General features: G+C 44.4%; 2 protein-coding genes across 3 annotated transcripts in view; one reads left to right on the top strand and one right to left on the bottom strand.

Moving 5' to 3' along the window:
- The window catches only part of LOC139166282 (transmembrane protein 191C-like), an 81,131-nt gene that overhangs the window by 5,235 nt on the left and 53,258 nt on the right, over nt 1–22,638 (bottom strand). The window lies entirely within an intron of this gene.
- On the top strand, nt 1,056–20,954 carry LOC139166281 (WD repeat-containing protein 73-like). Of its 2 annotated transcripts, none has more exons than XM_070749631.1 (8): nt 1,056–1,161; nt 5,162–5,229; nt 6,174–6,262; nt 8,328–8,416; nt 17,141–17,208; nt 17,433–17,597; nt 18,571–18,942; nt 20,177–20,954. In XM_070749631.1, the coding sequence occupies exons 1-8, from the start codon at nt 1,061–1,063 to the stop codon at nt 20,407–20,409; spliced, it is 1,185 nt and encodes a 394-aa protein (XP_070605732.1). In that variant the 5' UTR covers nt 1,056–1,060; the 3' UTR covers nt 20,410–20,954. The 2 variants fall into 2 exon arrangements, with proteins under 2 accessions (XP_070605732.1, XP_070605733.1); XM_070749632.1 differs by having other exon boundaries at nt 1,084–1,161; nt 5,162–5,349.

Below are 22,638 nucleotides of genomic sequence, written 5' to 3'. Positions count from 1 at the left end.
ACTGCTCAAAAAAATAAAGGGAACACTCAAAATAACTCATCCTAGATCTGAATGAATGAAATATTCTCAATGAATACTTTGTTCTAGTACAAAGTTGAATGTGCACAACAGCCTGTGAAATTGATTGTCAATCAGTGTTGCTTCCTAAGTGGACAGTTTGATTTCACAGAAGTTTGATTTACTTGGAGTTATATTGTGCTGTTTAAGTGTTCCCTTTGTTTTTTTGAGCAGTGTTATGTATATTAGAGGGTTGGACTAGAAGACCTCTAAGGTCCCTTTCCAGCTCTATTCCTAATTAAATTAAATTAAATTGAATTAATTGAATTAATTGAATCGAATGTAAGGCCGATCCGCTGCATTCATTCACAAGACAGGAGGGAAGAAGTCCAGTCTTTTCTGCAAGGAGAGACAAACTGTACATTTTATTCCAGGAATACTTAAGATAGAGTTAACTTTAGGTGAACGTTCCTGTGCGTATTGTGCCAAGCCCAACGAGTCAGTCCCTTCTGCCCGCAGGTGTGCAGAATCTCGGCTAACGCTGGCCCGGACCAGATCACAAACCCCATCATCCACAGCCAACGCACAAAGCGACAACCTACTAATTCCCTCAACTCTGTCAAACTTTTTTACTACGTCTGCACTTCTATTTCTACTAGTTTTTTCTCATTATTCCTATCATCCCTTTCCTCCCACTTAGGACTCTATGACTGTAACTTGCTGCTTGTATCCTAAGATTTTTATCAATATTGATTGTTTCTTCATTGCTTATTTGACCCCTATGACAATCATTGTGTTGTATCTTAGGATTCTTGACAAATCTATATTTTCTTTTATGTACACTAAGAGCATCTGCACCAAAGACAAAGTCCTTGTTTGTCCAATCACACTTGGCCAATAAAGAATTCTATCTATTCTACACGGCCGGACCGGCTCGCTCACGCGATCTCTGCTGCCCCCTCCTGGCCTGGTCTAGGAAAGACCGGAGGGGCGTGGTGGTGGTGGTGGGGGGGCAGGAAGAGACTGAGAAGGGGCGGAGCTTGTATTCCCATCCCCGGAAGAGATGACGTCACTCGTTTACCCGAAGGCTCACATGGCCGCAGCTGTGATGGAGAAAGAGGAGGAGGAGGAGGAGGAAGCGTGGTTGATGGACTCCCTGAGGCTGTGAGTCGCCTTCCTTGGCCCGGGGAGGCGGGAGGGGAATGCAACCCATCCTCCCCAGCCAATTGCGCCCCCCACCCATGCTCTAGCGCGATGCGAGTTCGACCTCGTAGCCTGTGGAGCAAAGGTCTTCAAACTTGGCAACTTTAAGATTGGTGGACTTCAACTCCCAGAATTCTCCAGCCAGCCATGCTGGCTGGAGAATTCTGGGAGTTGAAGTCCACCAGTCTTAAAGTTGCCAAGTTTGAAGACCCATGCCGGCTGGAGAGGCTTTTGCAACCCTTTGCATCTTTACCTAGGAGGGAGGGGCTCTTGGTGGGGGGGTGGGGTGTTGAAGCCCCTCCCCAAGCTTGCCCTACCTCCTGTCCTCCTCACCTCCCCCCACCGGCTTTAAAAAAAAATATTTTAAAAAAATCTTTCTCCACTTCAAAAACATACATAGAAACATAGAAGATTGATGGTCCATCTAGTCTGCCCTTATACTATTTCCTGTATTTTATCTTAGGATGGATAGAGGTTTATCCCAGGCATGTTTAAATTCAGTTACTGTGGATTTACCAACCACGTCTGCTGGAAGTTTGTTCCAAGCATCTACTACTCTTTCAGTAAAAAAAATATTTTCTCACCTTGCTTCTGATCTTTTCCCCAACTACCCTCAGATTGTGCCCCCTTGTTCTTGTGTTCACTTTTCTATTAAAAAACACTTCCCTCCTGAAACTTATTTAACCCTTTAACATATTTAAATGTTTCTATCATGTCCCTCCTTTCCCTTCTGTCCTCCAGACTATACAGATTAAGTTCATTGAGTCTTTCTTGATAAGATTGATGCTTAAGGCCTTCCACCATTTGACATAACATGACATTTGACATGACATAACATCAGATACATTCCTCTCACCCATTTCCTCCCACTTATGACTGTATGACTCTAACTTGAATTGAATGGGTATGAATGTTTTTATGGTCTTTGGGTTTTATTTTATTTTTATTTATCTGTTTTGTCAAGTGCATATTGGGGGTACGTAAAGCTATAATAATATTCACATACATGATACAGTACTAGTAAAAAAATTAAAATAAAAAAGAAACATTAGGACAGGGGACGGAGGGCACGCTGGTGCACTTATGCACACCCTCTATTGACCCCTTAGGAATTAGGAGAGGTCAACAGTGGATAGTCTAAGGGTAAAGCTTTGGGGGTTGGGTGATGATATTACAGAGTCAGGTAGTGAGTTCCATGCATCAACTACTCAGTTACTAAAGTTGTATTTCCTGCAGTCGAGTTTGGATCAGTTTACATTAGGTTTGTATCTGTTGTGTGCTCGTGTGTGGTTGTGGTTGAAGCTGAAGTAGTCGTTGACAGAAAGGACATTGTAGTAGATGATTTTATGGGCTATGCTTAGATCGTGTTTAAGGTGACGTAGTTCTAAGCTTTCTAAACCTTTTATTTATTTATTAGATTTGTATGCCGTCCTTCTCTGAGGACTCGGGGCGGCGAACAGCCTATCATATAACAATACAGCAGAATGGCAAATCTAATTAAATTTAAAATTACAATCTAAAAATCCAATATTTAAAAACCATCATACCAGTTCAATCATACAACATATTCTCATTTCATTGGCCATGGGGCTACCACCTAATTGCCCCTGATTGGATTCAGGATGTTATATATTGTTATTTTATATGTTGTTAGCCGCCCCGAGTTTGAGAACTACTGCTCTAAATCCTTCCCTGAGTGGATAATTCTAGTTGCAATTTTAAAACAAAAATACTTCTATACTTCAATCCAACTTAATAAACAAATATCATCTGCTAAATATACTGCTCAAAAAAATAAATAAAGGGAACACTCAAATAACACATCCTAGATCTGAATGAATGAAATAGTCTCATTGAATACTTCGTTCTGTACAAAGTTGAATGTGCACAATAGCATGTGAAATTGTCAATCAGTGTTGCTTCCTAAGTGGACAGTTTGATTTTACATAGAAACATAGAAACATAGAAGACTGACGGCAGAAAAAGACCCCATGGTCCATCTAGTCTGCCCTTTTACTATTTCCTGTATTTTATCTTACAATGGATATATGTTTATCCCAGGCATGTTTAAATTCGGTTACTGTGGATTTACCAACCATGTCTGCTGGAAGTTTGTTCCAAGGATCTACTACTCTTTCAGTAAAATAATACTTTCTCATGTTGCCTTTGATCTTTCCCCCAACTAACTTCAGATTGTGTCCCCTTGTTCTTGTGTTCACTTTCCTATTAAAAACACTTCCCTCCTGAACCTTATTTAACCCTTTAACATATTTAAATGTTTCGATCATGTCCCCCCTTTTCCTTCTGTCCTTCAGACTATACAGATTGAGTTCATTAAGTCTTTCCTGATACGTTTTATGCTTAAGACCTTCCACCATTCTTGTAGCCCGTCTTTGGACCCGTTCAATTTTGTCAATATCTTTTTGTAGGTGAGGTCTCCAGAACTGAACACAGTATTCCAAATGTGGTCTCACCAGCGCTCTATATAAGGGGATCACAATCTCCCTCTTCCTGCTTGTTATACCTCTAGCTATGCAGCCAAGCATCCTACTTGCCTTTCCTACCGCCCGACCACACTGCTCACCCATTTTGAGACTGTCAGAAATCACTACCCCTAAATCCTTCTCTTCAGAAGTTTTATTTACTTGGAGTTATATTCTGTTGTTTAAGTGTTCCCTTTATCTTTTTGAGCAATGTATAATCATTAATACTTCTCAATTTTGTATCCATTACTCTTGGTATATACAATGGGGCTGGTGTATTAAGTTCTCCCACTTAAAAAGATGAGAGAGGCCTGTAAGCCCCCTATTTTGTTTTTTGGAGGACAGAAGGGAAAGAGGGAAACATTTAAATATGTTAAAGGGTTACATAAGGTTCAGGAGGGAAGTGTTTTAGTAGGAAAGTGAACACAAGAACAGTTAGGTCCCACAGAGTTGGTCTTCTCCGGGTCCCGTCGGCTAAACAATGCTGTCTGGCGGGACCCAGGGGAAGAGCCTTCTCTGTGGCAGCTCCGACCCTCTGGAATCAACTCCCCCCGGAGATTAGGACTGCCCCCACCCTCCTTGCATTTCGTAAACTCCTCAAAACCCATCTCTGTCGTCAAGCTTGGGGGAACTGAGACACTTTCCCCTTGCTTATGTAGTTTCTCTGCACAATATGATACAATCTCTTTTAGATTTTTATATCTATAATTGCTATTTTAGATTCTAATTATTAGATTTGTCATTATGTATTGTTTTTATCACTGTTGTGAGCCGCCCCGAGTCTATGGAGAGGGGGCGGCATACAAATCTAATGAATGAATGAATGAATGAATGAATGAATGAATGAATGAATGAATGAATGAATGAATGAATGAATGAATGAATTAACAAGGGGGCACAATCTGAGGTTAGTTGAGGGAAAGATCAGAAGCAACGTGAGAAAATATTATTTTACTGAAAGAGTAGTAGAGGCTTGGAAGAAACTTCCAGCAGACATGGTTGGTAAATCCACAGTAACTGAATTTAAACATGCCTGGGATAAACTTATGTCCATCCTAAGATAAAATACAGGAAATAGTGTAAGGGCAGACGAGATGGACCAGGAGGTCTTTTTCTGCTGTCAATCTTCTGTGTTTCTATGTAAGATGGAGCATTGCTGTCTTCATTGGGATACAGAAGTGATGCAAGCCAGTGACATTTTCCTTTTCCGTTCTTGAAAATGCCTTCCCTCTCCCCAAAAGCTGGGGGTGGTGCAGTGGTTAGAGTGCAGCACTGCAGGCTACTTCAGCTAACTGCTAGTTCAAATCTCACCACCGACTCAAAGTTGACTCAGCCTTCCATCCTTCCGAAGTGGGTAAAGCGAGGACCCAGATTGTTTGGGGGAAATATACTGATTTTATAAACTGCTTAGAGAGGGCTTTAAAAGCACTATGAAGCGGTATATAAGTCTAAATGCTAACGCTATTCATCTTGCTTAGATACAATGACCTGCATCTCTTTGAACTTCCTGGGCCCACCAGAGTCATCGAATGGACAGGAGACCAACGTGAGTGACCGTTCATTGCTTTTCAATGAGTTGGGGGCAGCTGCGGTGGGGAGGGTTTCCCGAGGAGGGGTTCCCCCCACAAAATTGGATCCAGCATGACCGCTACTAAGCAAGGCATCGGTAAGTGAGTCACACCTGATTTTATGATATATATATTTTTGCCACGGTTTGTTTATTTATTTATTTATTGGATTTGTATGCCGCCCCTCTCCGGAGACTCGGGGCGGTTAACAGCAACAATAAAAACAGTGTACAATAGTAATCTGATGTTAAAAATGATTAAAAAACCATTAATATAAAAACCAAACATACATACTGTACATACATACCATGCATAGAATTGTAAAGGCCTAAGGGGGAAAGAATCTCAATTCCCCCATGCCTGACGGCAGAGGTGGGTTTTAAGTAGCTTACGAAAGGCAAGGAGGGTGGGGGCAATTCTAATCTCTGGGGGGAGTTGGTTCCAGAGGGCCGGGGCCACCACAGAGAAGGCTCTTCCCCTGGGTCCCGCCAAGCGACATTGTTTAGTTCACAGGACCCGGAGAAGGCCAACTCTGTGGGACCTAACTGGTCGCTGGGATTCGTGCTGCAGAAGGCGGTCCTGGAGATATTCTGGCCTGATGCCATGAAGGCCTTTATAGGTCATAACCAACACTTTGAATTGTGACCGGAAATTGATCGGCAACCAATGCAGACTGCGGAGTGTTGGTGTAACATGGGCATATTTGGGGAAGCCCATGATTGCTCTCGCAGCTGCATTCTTGTTGTTAGCTGTATCACTGTAGTTATTCTGTGAATTATGCACTTGTTCAATGAATTTGGCTTCCCTTTTTCTGTGCCATGGTGACTTCGAATGATTGCTCGATGGGTGGTTGTAAGTCGAGTTGTAAGTCTGACGGTTTGCCTGTTTGCAACGCTGAAACTAATTGCGATTTGCTCCCTAGGCATTTGTGTCGCTGGATACGAGAATGGGAGCAGGAACGAAATTCTGCAGCTGCTTCTGCCTCCGAGGCTGATCGCGAAACAGAATAAGGTAAAGTAGAGATTACAGACAGCAGGGTGGTATGCAACTTGGTGGCTCTCCAGAGCAAATGTGTCCTGTGGAACTGCCCTCCACTAGATGTAGGGACTGCTGTTAACTAAGCTGTTCACCTGGGTGGCTTTCTAGAGAAATTGGATAAATTTACCCAGGATAGAGAACCCAATATCGGGATTTGCACTACAAGGCGGTCCCCAACTTGCGACCGAAATGGAACCCCAAATTTCTGTCTTGCCCCTTTTTGTGATGTTTCTTGCCACTGTTGTTAAGTGAATCACTGCCGTTAGTAACAACCCTTCATGGCATCGGACCAGAATATCTCCGGGATATTATATATGTTCTATAGAATGGTTTTTTTAATAGAAGAAAGATAAGCCCCCATTGAATGATTAATAGAAAAAATATTTTTTTAATATATGTTTTATTATAAGCATGGTTTTAGTGTTTGTACGTATGTACTGTTTTTTATTCTATCTTGGAGAAAAATAAAATTTGTATTTGGGGGGAAAAATGACCTTGTTGAGGCATAGCAACGGACATAATAAGTATGAACCAGTTGCCAAGCATTTGAATTTTGATCACATGATCATGGAGTTGTAAGTGTGAAAAAAATAGTTGTAAGTCACTTTCCCCCCACTGCCATTGTAGGTTTGAACGGTCATTAAAGGAATTGTTGTAAGTCGAGGACTACCTTTAAACAGGGGCTATCAGTGTGCTGCGTGCGCAACTTTCATTTTCCTGCAGGCGCGTCCCAGTGTGTTTTTGCTTCTGCGCATGCAGAAGGAAAACGCAAATTTTCCCTTTATTTTATTATATTATATTTTGTTTTGTTTTTTGTTTGTTTTTTTAAAAAGAGTTATAGCCAATGTTATCTTGCTGTTCTGGTCTGTTTTATTTTCTTTCAATATGACAAGTGGATTCCTTGGTCCTTTCTTTGTTTTTTGTTAATGTTTTATTTATTGTTTTTAATATATATTAAAAGATTGTTTCCCGTTTTATATACATTTGTAATTAGTCTTTACTTCAGTGATCAAAAAAAGAGAGGAAAACTTAATTCAATCTAAAAGAAATATTAGAAAAGCTAAAGTTGTAAATGTATACATATATTCGCAATGAACCAATTTTTAAAAAGTTTTTCATAAGTACAAGTATCAATATTTTTAAGATTTTCTAATTGCATTTTCTTTATCATAAATTTCAATACATCTATAATCTGGTATTAAATATCATTCTATCTTATTTCTTTTTTGGAACCATTTGTGCCATTTTCCCCATAGTTTATTATTTTTGTTGTCTTTTGTTCCCTTAATATGCCTTGTCATCTCGTTCATTTCTGCACATTTATTTATTTATTTATTATTTGGATTTGTATGCCGCCCCTCTCCGAAGACTCGGGGCGGCTCACAACAAGTGTAAAACAAATCATAAATAATTCAATTAATTAAAATATTTAAAGATTTAAAAAACCCCATATACTAACAGACACACACACAGGCATACCATGTATAAATTAAATGTGCCCAGGGGGAGATGTTTAGTTCCCCCATGCCTGACGGCAAAGGTGGGTTTTGAGGAGTTTACGGAAGGCAGGAAGAGTAGGGGCAGTTCTGATCTCCGGGGGGGAGTTGGTTCCAGAGAGTCGGTGCCGCCACAGAGAAGGCTCTCCCCCTGGGGCCCGCCAACCGACATTGTTTAGTTGACGGGACCCGGAGGAGGCCCACTCTGTGGGACCTAATCGGTCGCTGGGATTCGTGCGGCAGAAGGCGGTCTCGGAGGTATTCTGGTCCGATGCCATGAAGGGCTTTAAAGGTCATAACCAACACTTTGAATTGTGATCGGAAACTGATCGGCAGCCAATGCAGACTGCGGAGTGATGGTGAAACATCTTTCGATAATTTGACCTACTGAAGGTATATTTTGATTTTTCCAATTCTGGGCATAAATTATTCTAGTTGCGGTAATTATGTGCGTTACTAGATATAAGGTTTGTCTGGGATAATTTTATACTCTGGTTTCTCTTCAGATCGTATAAATCTTTCACCTTTCTTGGTTTTTGTAGGGCTTATGTCCAGAGAGAGATTTCAAGGTTCAAAGGGGTGGAATATGTGATCGGCCCATCTACAGTCTCAAACATGTCCCAGGAACAAGGTAGGAGGTTAAGAGCCTTGTTGAGGATCATATCTGTGTGACTTTAACGTAAATGTTGGTTTCAATTGTAGTTGAAGAATAGGCGTTGATTGCTTACCTGAACGCCTCTTCTCGTACGGTGAGCGGGTACAGCAGTCACATGGGTTGCTCATGTCCAATCCGGTGGAACTGAGCCTAGTGTTAAAAAAGCTTGCCGGATCCGCCCCTTCCCCAGAATTCGCGAATCCATAGACTAGGCTCAGCTGTGAAGCTCTGTAGTGTTCAACTCTTATTGTTAGAGGAAAAGGATTATAGAAGGTAAAGAAGACACATACAAGGGCGGGAAGTGACTGCTGTACCCGCTCACCGTACGAGAAGAGGCGTTCAGGTAAGCAATCAACGCCTATTCTCCGTACTGAAGGAGCGGGTCCAGCAGTCACATGGGACATACCCAATAGATGGTCCCTAGGGAGGGATTAGATTGCTATCGTGTGAGATAACGGATTGGAGTACCCTTCTGCCGAAGGCAGCGTCCGCTGAAGCGTAAGCATCAATCTTGTAGTGCCTGATGAAGGAATTTGGCGAGGCCCAAGTGGCTGCTTTGCAGACCTCCTCCAACGGGGCTTGAGTCGCCCAAGCGGCCGAGGTGGCTGCGCTCCTGGTGGAATGCGCTGTGATGTTCCTTGGGACTGAGAGGGAGGCCGATTCATAGGCCTTAGATATAGTCCCTCTGATCCAACGGCCTATTACTGTTGAAGACACTTTGGCCCCCATGACTCTGGGGTGATAGGCTATAAACAGTGCTTCTGACCTCCGAAAGGGTCCAGTGCGTTGGATATAGATTCTCAGCGCTCTAATAAGATCCAGGGTGTGCCATCTAATTGCCAAGGGATGGTCTCGTTGGAGGCAGAAGGATGGTAGGACAATATCCTGAGTTCTGTGGAACATGGAACTGACCTTGGGTAAGAAGGTGGGGTCCAGTCGCAAGACTACCTTGTCCTGATGAAATTGACAAAGGTCCTGCCTGATTGAGAGGGCAGCCAACTCCGAAATGCGTCGTGCAGAGGTAATAGCCACCAGGAATGCTACTTTAAAGGATAGGTACCTGAGGGACGCCGATTTTAGGGGTTCGTATGGTGCCTGCGTGAGGGAATGGAGAACCCGTGGCAAATCCCATGATGGATACCTGTGGACCTTGGAAGGTCTGAGGTTGGCTATGCCCTTGAGGAATTCCTGAACTTCAGGGAAGGATCGGAGAGGCTGTCTGCGGGGACCCCCTAGGACAGATGAAATGGCTGCCAGATGACGCCGGAGGGTGCTGGTGGAAAGTCCTTTATGGAAGCCTTGCATAAGGAAGGAAATGATTCTGTGTATGGGGATGCACAGAGGAGAGAGACCTCCCTGTAGACACCACTGGTGAAACTTGGACCACGTGTGGTCGTAGATTCGATTGGTCGAACCCCTCCTGGCCTTTAAAATGACCTCCACTGAATCGGGGTCATGACCACGCAGTTCTAAGTCTCTCCTGATAACAGCCAGGCGGTGAGATGGAACCACTCCGGGTCTGGATGGAATGAGGCCCCCTGCCGCAGCATATCCCCCGAAACGGGGAGTCGCCAAGGGTCCTGGACGGACAGCTGTTGGAGATCCGCGAACCAGGGCCGGCGGGGCCAATGAGGGGCGATTAAGATTACTCGGGCCCTCTCGGTGAGGACCTTGTGAATCACGTCCGGGAGAATTGGAATTGGAGGAAATGCGTAGAGTAGGCCTGGAGGCCATGGACTCCGGAGGGCATTGATTGCTTCCGCTCCCGGGGATGGAAATCTGGAAAAGAAGCGAGGGAGTTGGGCGTTCGCATTGGTCGCGAAGAGATCCAGGATTGGTAGGCCGAATCTGAGGCTGATTTGATGGAACAGGTCTTGATGGAGGTTCCACTCTCCTGGGTCTATCGTTGCTCGAGATAGCCAATCCGCCTGGACGTTGAGGCTCCCCGAGATGTGGTCGGCTAGGAGCGACCGAAGATGTTTTTCCGCCCAAAGGCCTAACTTGAGGGCCTCCCTCATGAGGGCCTTGGATCTCGTGCCCCCCTGTCTGCAGATATGGCTTTTTGTGGCAATGTTGTCGGTGAGAATGAGAACGTGCCGGTTGGGAATGCGAAGAGAGAAATGCTTCAGAGCCAGGGAAACGGCTCTTAACTCTAGCCAATTGATTGGCCTGGAAGCTTCCTCCGGGGACCACGTGCCCTGGGCTATCATCCCCTGGGCGTGGGCGCCCCATCCCGATAGGCTGGCATCTGTGGTGATGACAAATTGATCCGGGCACCTGAACGGGGATCCTTTGTCCATGGCCGGAGACTTCCACCACTTGAAGGATCTGCGAACACTTGGTGGGATGACAATGCGACGATTTGAGTTGCTGTGCCCCGATCTCTGAAAGGGTAATAGGAGCCACTGGAGTTCCCTAGCATGAAGGCGAGCCCAGGGAATGATGCCTATGCATGACACCATCTTCCCCAAAAGGGATGACAGAGTTACTATGGAAACTGAAGAATTAGATAAAATGTTAGAAATTAACTCCCCTATACTGAGTTTTCTCTCGGGAGAGAGAAAAACCTGGGAGGATTCTGAATTAATAATGGATCCCAGGTGTAAGATGGATGTGGAAGGTTGGAGGTGACTTTTATCAAAGTTGATGGAAAATCCATGGTCCTGAAGGACTGACATGGTGACAGAAAGGTCTGTTTTCACTTTCTCTAGGGAGTTCCCATGAATCAAAATATCATCAAGATAACATAAAATGTGGATGGGAGACGCCCGGATATAGGCCGCCAGGGACCCCAAGAGCTTTGTAAAGACCCGAGGGGCCGAGGAAAGGCCAAATGGCATCGCCCTATACTGGAAATGCCTGCCTTGAAAGGAAAAACGTAAAAATTTTCTGTGGCATTTGGCTATAGGAATGTGGAGGTAGGCCTCAGTGAGGTCTAAGGAGACCATGAAATCTCCCGTGTGGATGGCGGCCAAAATAGAAGATAAGGAGTGCATCTTAAACTTCCTATATTTGATGAATAGGTTTAGCTTCTTTAAATCCAAAATAGCTCTCCAACCTCCGGAGGACTTTGGAACCATAAATAGGATGGAGTAAAAACCTAGGCCCTTCTGACCGGAAGGAACCGGTTGAATGGCTCTGATGGACAATAAATGAGAGATGGCCTCCTCCATACGGTTACAATCTGAGGAGGACCTGGGAGAAGGGCAGGAAATAAAACGTTTCGGGGGAGGAGAAATAAATTCTAAAAGAAGGCCTGTTTGAACAGTGTCAATGACCCAGGGGTCCTTGGAGGTGAGACGCCAATTAGAGGCGAAATGGGCTAGGCGACCCCCTATGGGAATTGAGGAAAGGTTACCATCTAGGTTTTTTTTGAAGCCCTGTTAGAGGACGCTCCCCTTTGGAAACGAAAACCTCTGCCCCTGGAGTTCCTACCTTGGGAACGAAAGCGGGGGGAATACTGACCTGGAGATCTCTGATAGGAAGCCGCTTGATCTTGCTGGCGCCCTGGGCGACGAAAGGACTGCGTTTTGGTAGCCTTTTTTGTGGTTGGACCCAAAACTTTCTTCTTGTCCGTGGTTTCCGTGAGGAGTGGATCCAGAAGATCACCGAAAAGAAGGTCGCGCTTTAAGGGTCCCTGGGATAACTGCCACTTCTGGCGTACTCCCGCTTGCCAAGGGCGAATCCATAGGAGTCTTCTTGCCGTTGTAGAAGCTGCAATAGACTTAGCAGAAAATCTAGTAGATTGCAAGGTGGCATCAGCCACGTACTGGGCAGCTGCAAAGACCTTGTTGAAGTCTTGTTGACCTCTCAAGTCATCGGGAGGAATATGCTGTTGAAGTTGACGAAGCCACAGCAGCATGGCTCTGGAGAAAAAGGAAGCTGCTGCAGAACTTTTAATGGCCCAGGAATCTGCGGTGAATCCTCTTTTGAGCATTTGTTCAATCCGCTTGTCCTCTGGGCGGAGGACTTCCTCCGCTTCGCCTGGCACAGCCGCTGCCGAGTGAAGGATCTTGACAGGTTCATCCGGTTTGGGAAAAGATAGAAGCTCTTCATAGGAAGAGGAAAGTTTGTACAACTTTCTGTCCTTGGTGGAGGGATTAAGGCCAGAGGCTGGGAAATCCCACTGTTTGAGTAAAGCATCTTTAAACAATTTAGGCATAGGAATTACCTCGTTATCCTCCTGTTCCTCTGTGAAGTAGGGTAAATTCTCCTCCGGGGGATCAGTGGAAGTGGAGGCTTGTTTCTCCTGGGCCGCTAATCCCGTAGAAATTCTAGCTTTGAGGAGGAGAGATTTGAATAATTGAGAAGGAAAAATAGTAATTGGAGAAGGAACCTTTATTTGGGATTCCTCATCATCTGAGAGGCCTTGAAAGGGATCCTCATCATCCTCCATATCCTCATATTCGTCCTGAGAGGAATCTGAATCATCCTGAATAGGAGCTCTAACCGCTGGGGAAGAACCCAAGGGGCGGGAGGAACGAGGAGGAGGAGGAGGTAAGGGAAGCTCATTGATGGTGGAGAGTTTGGCATCAATGGCCTTGGACAACACAGCAAAAATAGATTGGAACTCAGGAGGTAAAGTAGAAATATCAGCAGGAATGGCAGAAGAATCCCTAAAGGCCTGGGAGGTTCCTGGCTGGGGGGAATCTTCAATAATATCTGGTTCCTCTGGACCTATGCCCCATAGGTTAGGTTGGGGTCTGTCTAGGTTAGGCTCATCCAGAGATAACACAGGGACCCCAGAAGGAGGTAGACTAGAAGCCTCTGGGGGGTCTTGACTACTGAGTACTTGGGCCTGTACTTTCAAACGTTTTGCTGATTTGTCATGGATTCTTTGTAGGGCTAGGTCCCTTCTCTTCTCGGCCCTGGTGACCTTGGTCGAGGGGCGGGCCCCTGGAGAAGAGGAGGAAGAGGCCTGGGGGATACTAGTAATCTCATCGCCTGTAGGCCTGGCCTCTCTGGGACCTTTTGTTGTGCCTCTCTTGGGAAAAGTAGCCATAGTCTGACAATTAACAGAAGACAAGGCTGAGCCAATAACTGAATAATTAAGGAGAAGAATTTTAAGGACTTCCCAAGAGGAATGGATCCTGCTTCGAGGCCTCGAAGCTGCTGAGACTTGAGGGCAATCTGGGCAAACCCAGAGTTCGTGTCCCCAAATCCAGCGGGGCCAGCCTCCCTAAACTTTATAATTAAGTAAACCAAGGCACTCTGGTTGGAGGCTTAGCCGGTGGAGAATTAAGCCTGGGCGTCCCAAGGCCCGCTCCGGGATCCACGCGGTGGACTGAGGCCTACGCGGCTGGCAGGAGGCCAACACGAGAGGCCTAAATTTAAAAAGGGCGCGAAGGCCTTCGCGCCGAAAAAATCGCTCCGTAATATTTCTTAAAGGGGAAGCGATCGACTAAGTCCAGGAGACTAGCAAGACGTCTCACTCCGCAGGAGGTATTTCTTAAGCCCTTTAATAATATACAATAATGAATCAATAAATCAATAAATCAATACTTGCACCAAGACCTCCAGGCCAAAGGATTAGAGGAATCCACAAGCGGCAGCGGGGATCGTACACGGCAAAACCGCCGGGGGAAAACGAAACCGCAACTTCTCCAAAGGAAAAAAGCCGAGCCGCAAACGGCTGGCGCTATAGTGCAAGTAAATAATAATGGTAAAACAATTCTTACTACTTTTGAAGGAAAAGATCGAAGGGAAGGTGTTAGAATGTTGAACGAGCTATCACAATACAACCGCAGGATATGCGAACTGAGCGAATTCTGGGGAAGGGGCGGATCCGGCAAGCTTTTTTAACACTAGGCTCAGTTCCACCGGATTGGACATGAGCAACCCATGTGACTGCTGGACCCGCTCCTTCAGTACGGAGAAACATAGAAACATAGAAACATAGAAGACTGACGGCAGAAAAAGACCTCATGGTCCATCTAGTCTGCCCTTATACTATTTCCTGTATTTTATCTTACAATGGATATATGTTTATCCCAGGCATGTTTAAATTCAGTTACTGTGGATTTACCAACCACGTCTGCTGGAAGTTTGTTCCAAGCATCTACTACTATTTCAGTGAAATGATATTTTCTCACGTTGCTTTTGATCTTTCCCCCAACTAACTTCAGATTGTGTCCCCTTGTTCTTGTGTTCACTTTCCGATTAAAAACACTTCCCTCCTGAACCTTATTTAACCCTTTAACATATTTAAATGTTTCAATCATGTCCCCCCTTTTCCTTCTGTCCTCCAGACTATACAGATTGAGTTCATGAAGTCTTTCCTGATATGTTTTATGTTTAAGACCTTCCACCATTCTTGTAGCCCGTCTTTGGACCCGTTCAATTTTGTCAATATCTTTTTGTAGGTGAGGTCTCCAGAACTGAACACAGTATTCCAAATGTGGTGTCACCAGCGCTCTATATAAGGGGATCACAATCTCCCTCTTCCTGCTTGTTATACCTCTAGCTATGCAGCCAAGCATCCTACTTGCTTTTATTTATTTTATTTATTTATTTATTATTTAGATTTGTATGCCGCCCCTCTCCGCAGACTGCCCGACCACACTGCTCACCCATTTTGAGACTGTCAGAATTCACTACCCCTAAATCCTTCTCTTCTGAAGTTTTTGCTAACACAGAACTGCCAATGCAATACTCAGATTGAGGATTCCTTTTCCCCAAGTGCATTATTTTACATTTGGAAACATTAAACTGTAAGTTGAAGACTATATGTGCTGACCAAGCCCTCGGCTGTTACTAATCTCAAGCAAGAGAGTTGTAAAGGTTACATTGCCCTGGAAGTTATGATAAAACATACAGACAACTAAGGACTTCAAGGTTGCCTCATTAACCGCACATCCCTTCTATGTGTCTTATCTGTTTTTCTCATACTCATCCTGGTTCAAGGATACTGAACATGAATCTCAGGAGCCCTCTGTGAATTCAACAGACTCCACGTCAAGTCTTTCTGGAGCTTCTTCAGAAGGTCACCAAATTCTCACATTTCACGGGACAGAATTATAAAACAAACATACTGCTCAAAAACATGCACTCAAAGAACTCATCCTAGATCTGAATGAATGAAATATTCTCATTGAATACTTTGTTCTGTACAAAGTTGAATGTGCTGAAAACATGTGAAATTGATTGTGAATCAATGTTGCTTCCCAAGTGGACAGATCGATTTCACAGAAGTTTGATTTACTTGGAGTTATATTGTGTTGTTTAAGTGTTCCCTTTATTTTTTTTTGAGCAGTGTATTTTGCTTTCCTGTCATTTTCTGAACTTAAAAGATCTGGGTTAACCTGAAATTGTTGCTTTTTTGGGGGGTAATAGTGACTTTCTACTGCAGTGGTTTTCTCAATCTTTCCTCATGTGGTGACCCCCAACCATAAGTCTAGCGCCAATTCTCCCAACAGAGCTTTAAGCTGATTGGAAGGAAAGTCAGAGGGACACCTCCATTGTCAAGCGCCTGATTGGTCAGATTGTAAAAATATGTTCCAAGGGGCCAGAATAGACGCTTTAGTTCCTAACACCATGGGAAATTTGTCTTTTCCATTGGTCTTAGACGACCTCTGTGAAATGATGGTTCGACCCCCAAATCCCCAGGTTGAGAACCACTGCTCTACCACATCATTGCCTGTGGAACTCATTGTGACAAGATCTGAGGATAGTTCTGGCTTGGATGGCTTTGAGAGATATGCAACCAAGGAAAATCTATGCTGCATCTTAGTGGGATGATGGGACACCTTTTGCATTCAGGCTAGAATTGTGCCCACCAACATCCTGACCCACCAACTCAGTTTAGCCTCGTTTATAGCGGCTTTTCTCAACCTCACAAGCTTTAAGATAGATGGACGTCAGCTTCCACAATTCTGGGAGTTGTAGTACGTCCATCTTAAAGTGGACCTTTTGTGTGATAGAGAAGGAATTGCCGTATTTTTCAGACTGTAAGACACACCAGAGTGTAAGACGTACCTTAGTTTTTGGGGAGGAAGAAGAAGAAAAAATTATGCCTCCCAGCATCTATCTGGATAGCATCTTTAGCAAACAGTTTGGAACAGGTATATTAACCTTGCAAAGCTGCTTTTTCAGCTTTGCAAGGCTCCATTTGAGAGGTTGTTTTCAGCCTTGCAAAGCTCCATTTCAGAGGCTGCTTTTTCAGCTCTGCAAAGCTCCGTTTAAGAGGTAGTTTTCAGCCTTGCAAACCTCTGTTTTATAGGCTGTTTTTTCAACTCTGCAAGGCTCCATTTCAGAGGTTGTTTTCAGCCTTGCAAAGCTCCATTTCAGAAGCTGTTTTTTCAGCTGTGCAAGGCTCCTTTTCAGAGGTTGTTTTCAGCCTTGCAAAGCTCCGTTTGAGAGGCTGCTTTTTCAGCTCTGCAAAGCTCCATTTGAGAGGTTGTTTTCAGCCTTGCAAAGCTCCCATTTCAGATACTGCTTTTTCAGCTCTGCAAAGCTCCGTTTCAAAGGTTGTTTTCAAACCTGCATAGCTCTGTTTTAGAGGCTGTTTTTTCAGCTTTGCAAAGCTCCCTCTGAGAGGCTATTTCAGCCTCTGAAAGCTCAGTTTGAGAGGCTGGGCAGGGTTACATTCAGTGTATAAAAAGCACCCAAATTATCACTCTTTTAGTAGGGAAAAGGTGCATCTCATACTCTGAAAAATATGGTATCTTCACTGCTCCGTTTCTTCTTGATTTGTGCTTTCAGCTTGTTGGTAACCAGTGGGCCACCAGACAGCGTACTACAAGTTTGGCGAACCGAACCAGATGAAACAGGTGAGCCTCTAAGAAACAACAACACTTCTTAACTGGGTTTCAACTGGCCAGACCCCACTCATCTCTGACGTGTTTGCCATTCTACTCCTTGGAAGACTCACACACACACACATACATACACACACCATAAATTATTTTCCAAATGTGTTCGTAAACCGAGAACTACTTATAATGTAAAATGAGGTCTTGTGGAAATTTTTATTTCTTCCTCTCCTCCACCCTAGATATGATGAAGCTACTGAGGGTCATCTCCCCCACAAAGATAGAAGATACTTCCTGGTCCAAAATCGCAACGAGCTGTGCCAAACCGTCCTGCATCCTCCACGGGCAAAGAATATGCAATCTACAAATGACGGAAATTGAATCAGAGAAAAGTCCTTGGGTGGCTGGTAGGCAGTTTGTTTGAAAACTCTCTCCAAAATGCAGTGGTACCTCTGCCTACGAACGCTTCTACTTATGAACTTTTCTAGATAAGAACAGGGTGTTCAAGATTTTTTTGCCTCTTCTGAAGCTGGCTTTCATGCTTAGAGGCTAGAACCTGTCGTTTCCTCATCCTTGACTCAACATTAAGTTTTTTTGGAGGAGGCATTATTTTTTCATTTGATTTGATTTGATTTGATTTGATTTGATTTCTATGCCGCCCCTCTCCGAAGACTCCGGGCGGCTTACAGCATATAAAAAACAGTAGGTTACACTAAGATTAAATCCAATTAAATTAAAATTACATAACTATCTAAAATCCCTGGTTATATTAAAATCAATCACACCCATTCATACAGCAACCATACAAACATTTGTTGGCCAGGGGCTAAGGTCTTTTTAAGGCTTTTTACTAAATCTGCACTTCTATTTCTACTAGTTATTTCTCATCATTCCTATCATCCTTTTCCTCCCACTTAGGACTGTATGACTGTAACTTGTTGCTTGTATCCCAAGATTTTTATTAATATTGATTGTTTCTTTGTTGCTTATTTGACCCCTATGACAATCATTAAGTGTTGTTCCACATGATTCTTGACAAATGTATCTTTTTCTTTTATATACGCTGAGAGCATATGCACCAAGACAAATTCCTTGTGTGTCCAATCATACTTGGCCAATAATATTCTATTCTATTCTATACTAATCGGCCCAAGCCTGGCATCATAAATGAGTCTTAAGACTCTTACGAAAGGCGAGGAAGGTGGGGGCAGTACAAATCTCCGGGGGGAGCTGATTACAGAAGGCCGGGGCCCCCACCGAGAAGGCTCTTGCCCTGGGTCATGCTAGTTCAGGAATTCTGGGAGTTGAAGTCCACCTATCATAGAAGAGCCAACTTTACCTACCCCTGAGTTCCAACTCAATTCTTCTTTCCTCCTCCAGCTTCTACCAGCCTTGACCAAATCGCCAGTCTGGATTTCCTGGATGAAGCTACCGCTGTGGTGTGCAGTGCCAAAGGGCAGCTGTTCCTTGTGGACTTCCGGCAACAGCAGGGGATTCTGGGAGTGCTTGAGAAGACTCGGACTCCTTGGGCCCAGACAGAGGGGCTGAGCTGGTGTTCAGGAGTGGGTTCTGGAGGGACCCCACTGGTTGCCCGTCTCTCCTCGGGTGGCTTCGTTGTGTTGACGGATATCAGACACCCTTCCAGCCCCCTAAAAATGGCCCAATGCTGTGCACCCACCTCTCATCTCCATGGGGCAGAGTTCCTGTCCATCCGCTTGGCTCCTGTACTAGCCGACAGCCTGGCCATGTCAGGTAAGCTGTGAGGGTTGTTACCTTTGCAATGCCGCCTGGTGCTTTCAGCATTATGAGGTTTGCAGCTGGGGCCGATTCCTCCTACCACTGCTATCGGTGCGCTGTGGGCTTCAGATGATTGGCGTGCATGTGCGCACATCCCAGGGAGATTTTGTTCCAGGTAACATCCGAACTAAATCTAGATAAGAACCGGGTGTTCAAGATTTTTTTGCCTCTTCTCAAGAACCATTTTCCACTTACAAACCCAACCCTCCGAAAGTGTAACCGGAAAAGGCAGGGAGAAGCCTCTGTGGGGCCTCTCTGGGAATCTCCTGGGAGGAAACGGGGCCGGAAAAGGCGGGGAGAGGCCTCCAGGGGGGCCTCTCTAGGAATCTCCTGGGAGGAAACAGGGCTGGAAAAGGTGGGGAAAAGCCTCTGTGGGGCCTCTCTAAGAATCTCCTGGGAGGAAACAGGGCCACAAACACCATGTCTTCTATAGATAGTGTGGCAAGCTGTTAAGAGCTAGAGGTATAACAAGCAGGAACAGGGAGATTGTGATCCTGCTGTATAGAGCGCTGGGGAGACCACATTTGGATTACTGTGTTCAATTCTGGAGACCTCACCTACAAAAAGATATGGATCAAATTGAACATGTTCAGAGATGGGCTGCAAAAATGGTGGAAGGTCTTGAGCATAAAACTTCTCATGAAAGACTTCATGAACTCAATCTGTATAGTCTGGAGGACAGAAGGAAAAGGGGGGACATGATCGAAACATTTAAATATGTTAAAGGGTTAAATAAGGTTCAGGACGGAAGTGTTTTAATAGGAAAACGAACACAAGAAGAAGGGGGCACAATCTGAGGTTAGCTGGGGGAAAGGTCAGAAGCAACGTGAGAAAATATTATTCCACTGAAAGAGTAGTAGATGCTTGGAACAAATTACCAGCAGACATGGTTGGTAAATCCACTGGAACTGAATTTAAACATGCCTGGGATAAACATAGATCCAGCCTAAGATAAAATACAGGAAATAGCATAAGGGCAGACTAGATGGACCATGAGGTCTTTTTCTGCCTTCAATCTTCTATGTTTCTATGTTTCTAATTTGTCACCAACTTCTGCTGCGGCTTGACACCCAGATTGTTGGAGGGGCAACAAGCTGACTCTGTAAACCGCTTAAGAGAGGGTTATAAAGCAGTGTGTGTATAGGTCTAAGTGCTATTGCTATTTACTTGCATTTCTCTTTTCTTCAAGGTTTTGACGGGACTGTTCAGGTCTACAACACACAGGACTGGGACTCCTCAGGGCAGGAAGCCAAGCCTATGTTCATTCACAAAGGACACATCTTCGGCAGCCCAGGAAAAGATGGGGGCAGTCCGGTGGTCACCACCCACACTTGGCACCCTTGGAAGCCCCAGACATTACTCTCGGCTGCGAGTGATGGATCGCTGCACGTATGGGACTGGTCTGACCCTCGAGAGGGCTAGCCAGTCTGACCTACTCTGTCTGCCCCACTTCCTTTGGGGAGTGTCCCCTGCAGTCCCTTGCAATTTCCACCATATTCACAGCCCATCCTGGAGTCTCTGAATATGATCGTATTTGTGAATAACTTTGGGAGACGGAAGGAGGAGGTGCCGACTAACTGACAGTCAGATAAGAGGTAGTTGAGCCTGCAACAGGAATGTAGATGTGCAAAGCAGTTCAGAAGGGACCCTCTCTAGTTTCTTGGTCTGTAAAAGCGAGGGTGGGGGTCAGAGATGTTGTTATCTTGCAAGATGCTTTGAATGTAACCTAAAAAGGAAAGGAGAGAAGGATGGGGTAGGAAAGGAAGGGAGGGAGGGAGGAAAGGAAAGAAGAGGGAGGAAAAGAAATAAGAGAGGGAACAAAAGGAGGGAGGGAGAAAAGGAAAGAAGGGAGCAAAGGAAGGGAGGGAGGAAAGAAAAGGGAGGGAGGAAAGGAGAGGGAGGAAAAGGAGGGAGGGAGAAAAGGAAAGAAGGGAGCAAGGGAAGAAAGGAAAAAGGGAGGGAGGAAAGGAAAGAAGAGGGAGGAAAGGAAGGGAAGAAAGGAAAGAAGGAAGACAGGAAAGGAGAGGGAGCTAAGGGAGGGAGGAAAGAAAAGAAGGGAGGGAGAAAAGGAAAGAAGAGGGAGGAAAGGAAAGAAGAAAGAAAAGAGGGAGGAAAGGGAAGGAGGAAAGGAAAGAAGGAAGAAAGGAAAGGGAGGTAGGAAAGAAGGAAGAAAGGAAAGCAGAGGGGGGAAAGGGAGGGAGGAAAGGAAAGAAGGAAGAAAGAAAGAAAAGTGAGGGAGGAAAGAAAGAAGAGAGGGAGGGAGGAAAGGAAAGAATGGAGGGAGGAAAGGAAAGAATAGGGAGGAAAGGGAGGGAGGGGGGAAGGAAGGCAGATGAACACAATATTCCTGGATATGCATCTTGTTTGCAGTACCTCGCTGACCTCAATCTTGCAGGTCTGAAAGTACAACAGTTTCTGTACCACACCTCTTTATAGTCCAAGAAACTAGTTAGGGTCAAAATAGATCAAGACTGCTCTAAGAGCCATCTATGTCAAAACTGAACAACCCTCTCAAAATAGGAGGGATACGACATCATCTATCTCCAATCTACAACACAGCCTTTACAACAGTTCCGAGAAGGCTCCGCAACCATTTGCAGGTGACTCTGATGAAATGGATAAACTCGCTAAAAGGATGCAAATCCTTTGAGTCCGTTTCGGAGTCAGCGGCATACAAATGCAAGAAATAAATGAATGACCACTGTTTGCAAGGCGTATAGACCCTTCCATTCCCCATCATCCAGTCAGAACTGAAAAAGCTGCTTGGATGAGAAGCAAAACGTCTTCGAAGAAAAACCAGAAAGCCTCTTTTATAATACAATGTAATATTCATTTTTTTTGTCAGTTTGGATTCGGTTTAACTCATGAATTAAGATCGTTTGAATATACTTTAATATACTATTTAGATGTGTTTTTACGCAGTGAGTTGTAACAGATATTTTCATATATTCTCTGGATGGTTCTAAACAATAACAAGTTCTTTCTTTTTTCTGTACAATGAGGACTTTGATTTTGAGCGGAGCGACTGTAGCTCCATTTAATGTTATATGTTGGGTGTGTCATGTTTGTCTTTGAAAAATAATAAAAATATTAAAAAAAGAAAAAAGCACCTTTGGGACATTCCGTTTGAGATAGCGGCCATAGGGTCATTCTTTGTCAAGTGGACCAGGTGGTGTCCCCACTCGACCACCTTCAATTTCAATGAAACTTTGCACGTATATTCCTTACGGTATAAAACTGAGGTTGCAAAATTTTAGGTCCATATCCTAAAATTTTGCACACCCCAGTTTTATACCATAAGAAATATATGTGCAAAGTTTCGTTGAAATTGAAGGTGGTCGAGTGGGGACAGTTGACAAAAAAAAAATGACCCCGTACTTAACTGCTACTACAAGCTAGATAAGTTCTCATGCGAATGATTTCTCCAAGTGAATTGGATCCCTCCGAGAATCGGTTCAGATTTGATCCCTTTTGTGCATCTTTCCCCATCACTTTGAAAAGCTGTAGAAGGAAAACACGATGGATCCTTTAGTGTTTATTTTTTTATTTTCTTTAATTAACCAAACACGAGAGAAGAAATGAAACAATTGAGGGTGTGGGGGGGGGGGGAAACATATGGCCAACAAGAGAAAAAAAGATCTGATATCAAAT

The sequence above is a fragment of the Erythrolamprus reginae genome, chromosome 4 (genome assembly GCF_031021105.1).
Source record: "Erythrolamprus reginae isolate rEryReg1 chromosome 4, rEryReg1.hap1, whole genome shotgun sequence".
In the NCBI taxonomy this organism is placed as follows: domain Eukaryota; kingdom Metazoa; phylum Chordata; class Lepidosauria; order Squamata; family Dipsadidae; genus Erythrolamprus; species Erythrolamprus reginae.
The sequence above is the reverse complement of the archived record's forward strand: the minus strand, read 5'-3'. Positions and strand labels throughout refer to the sequence as shown.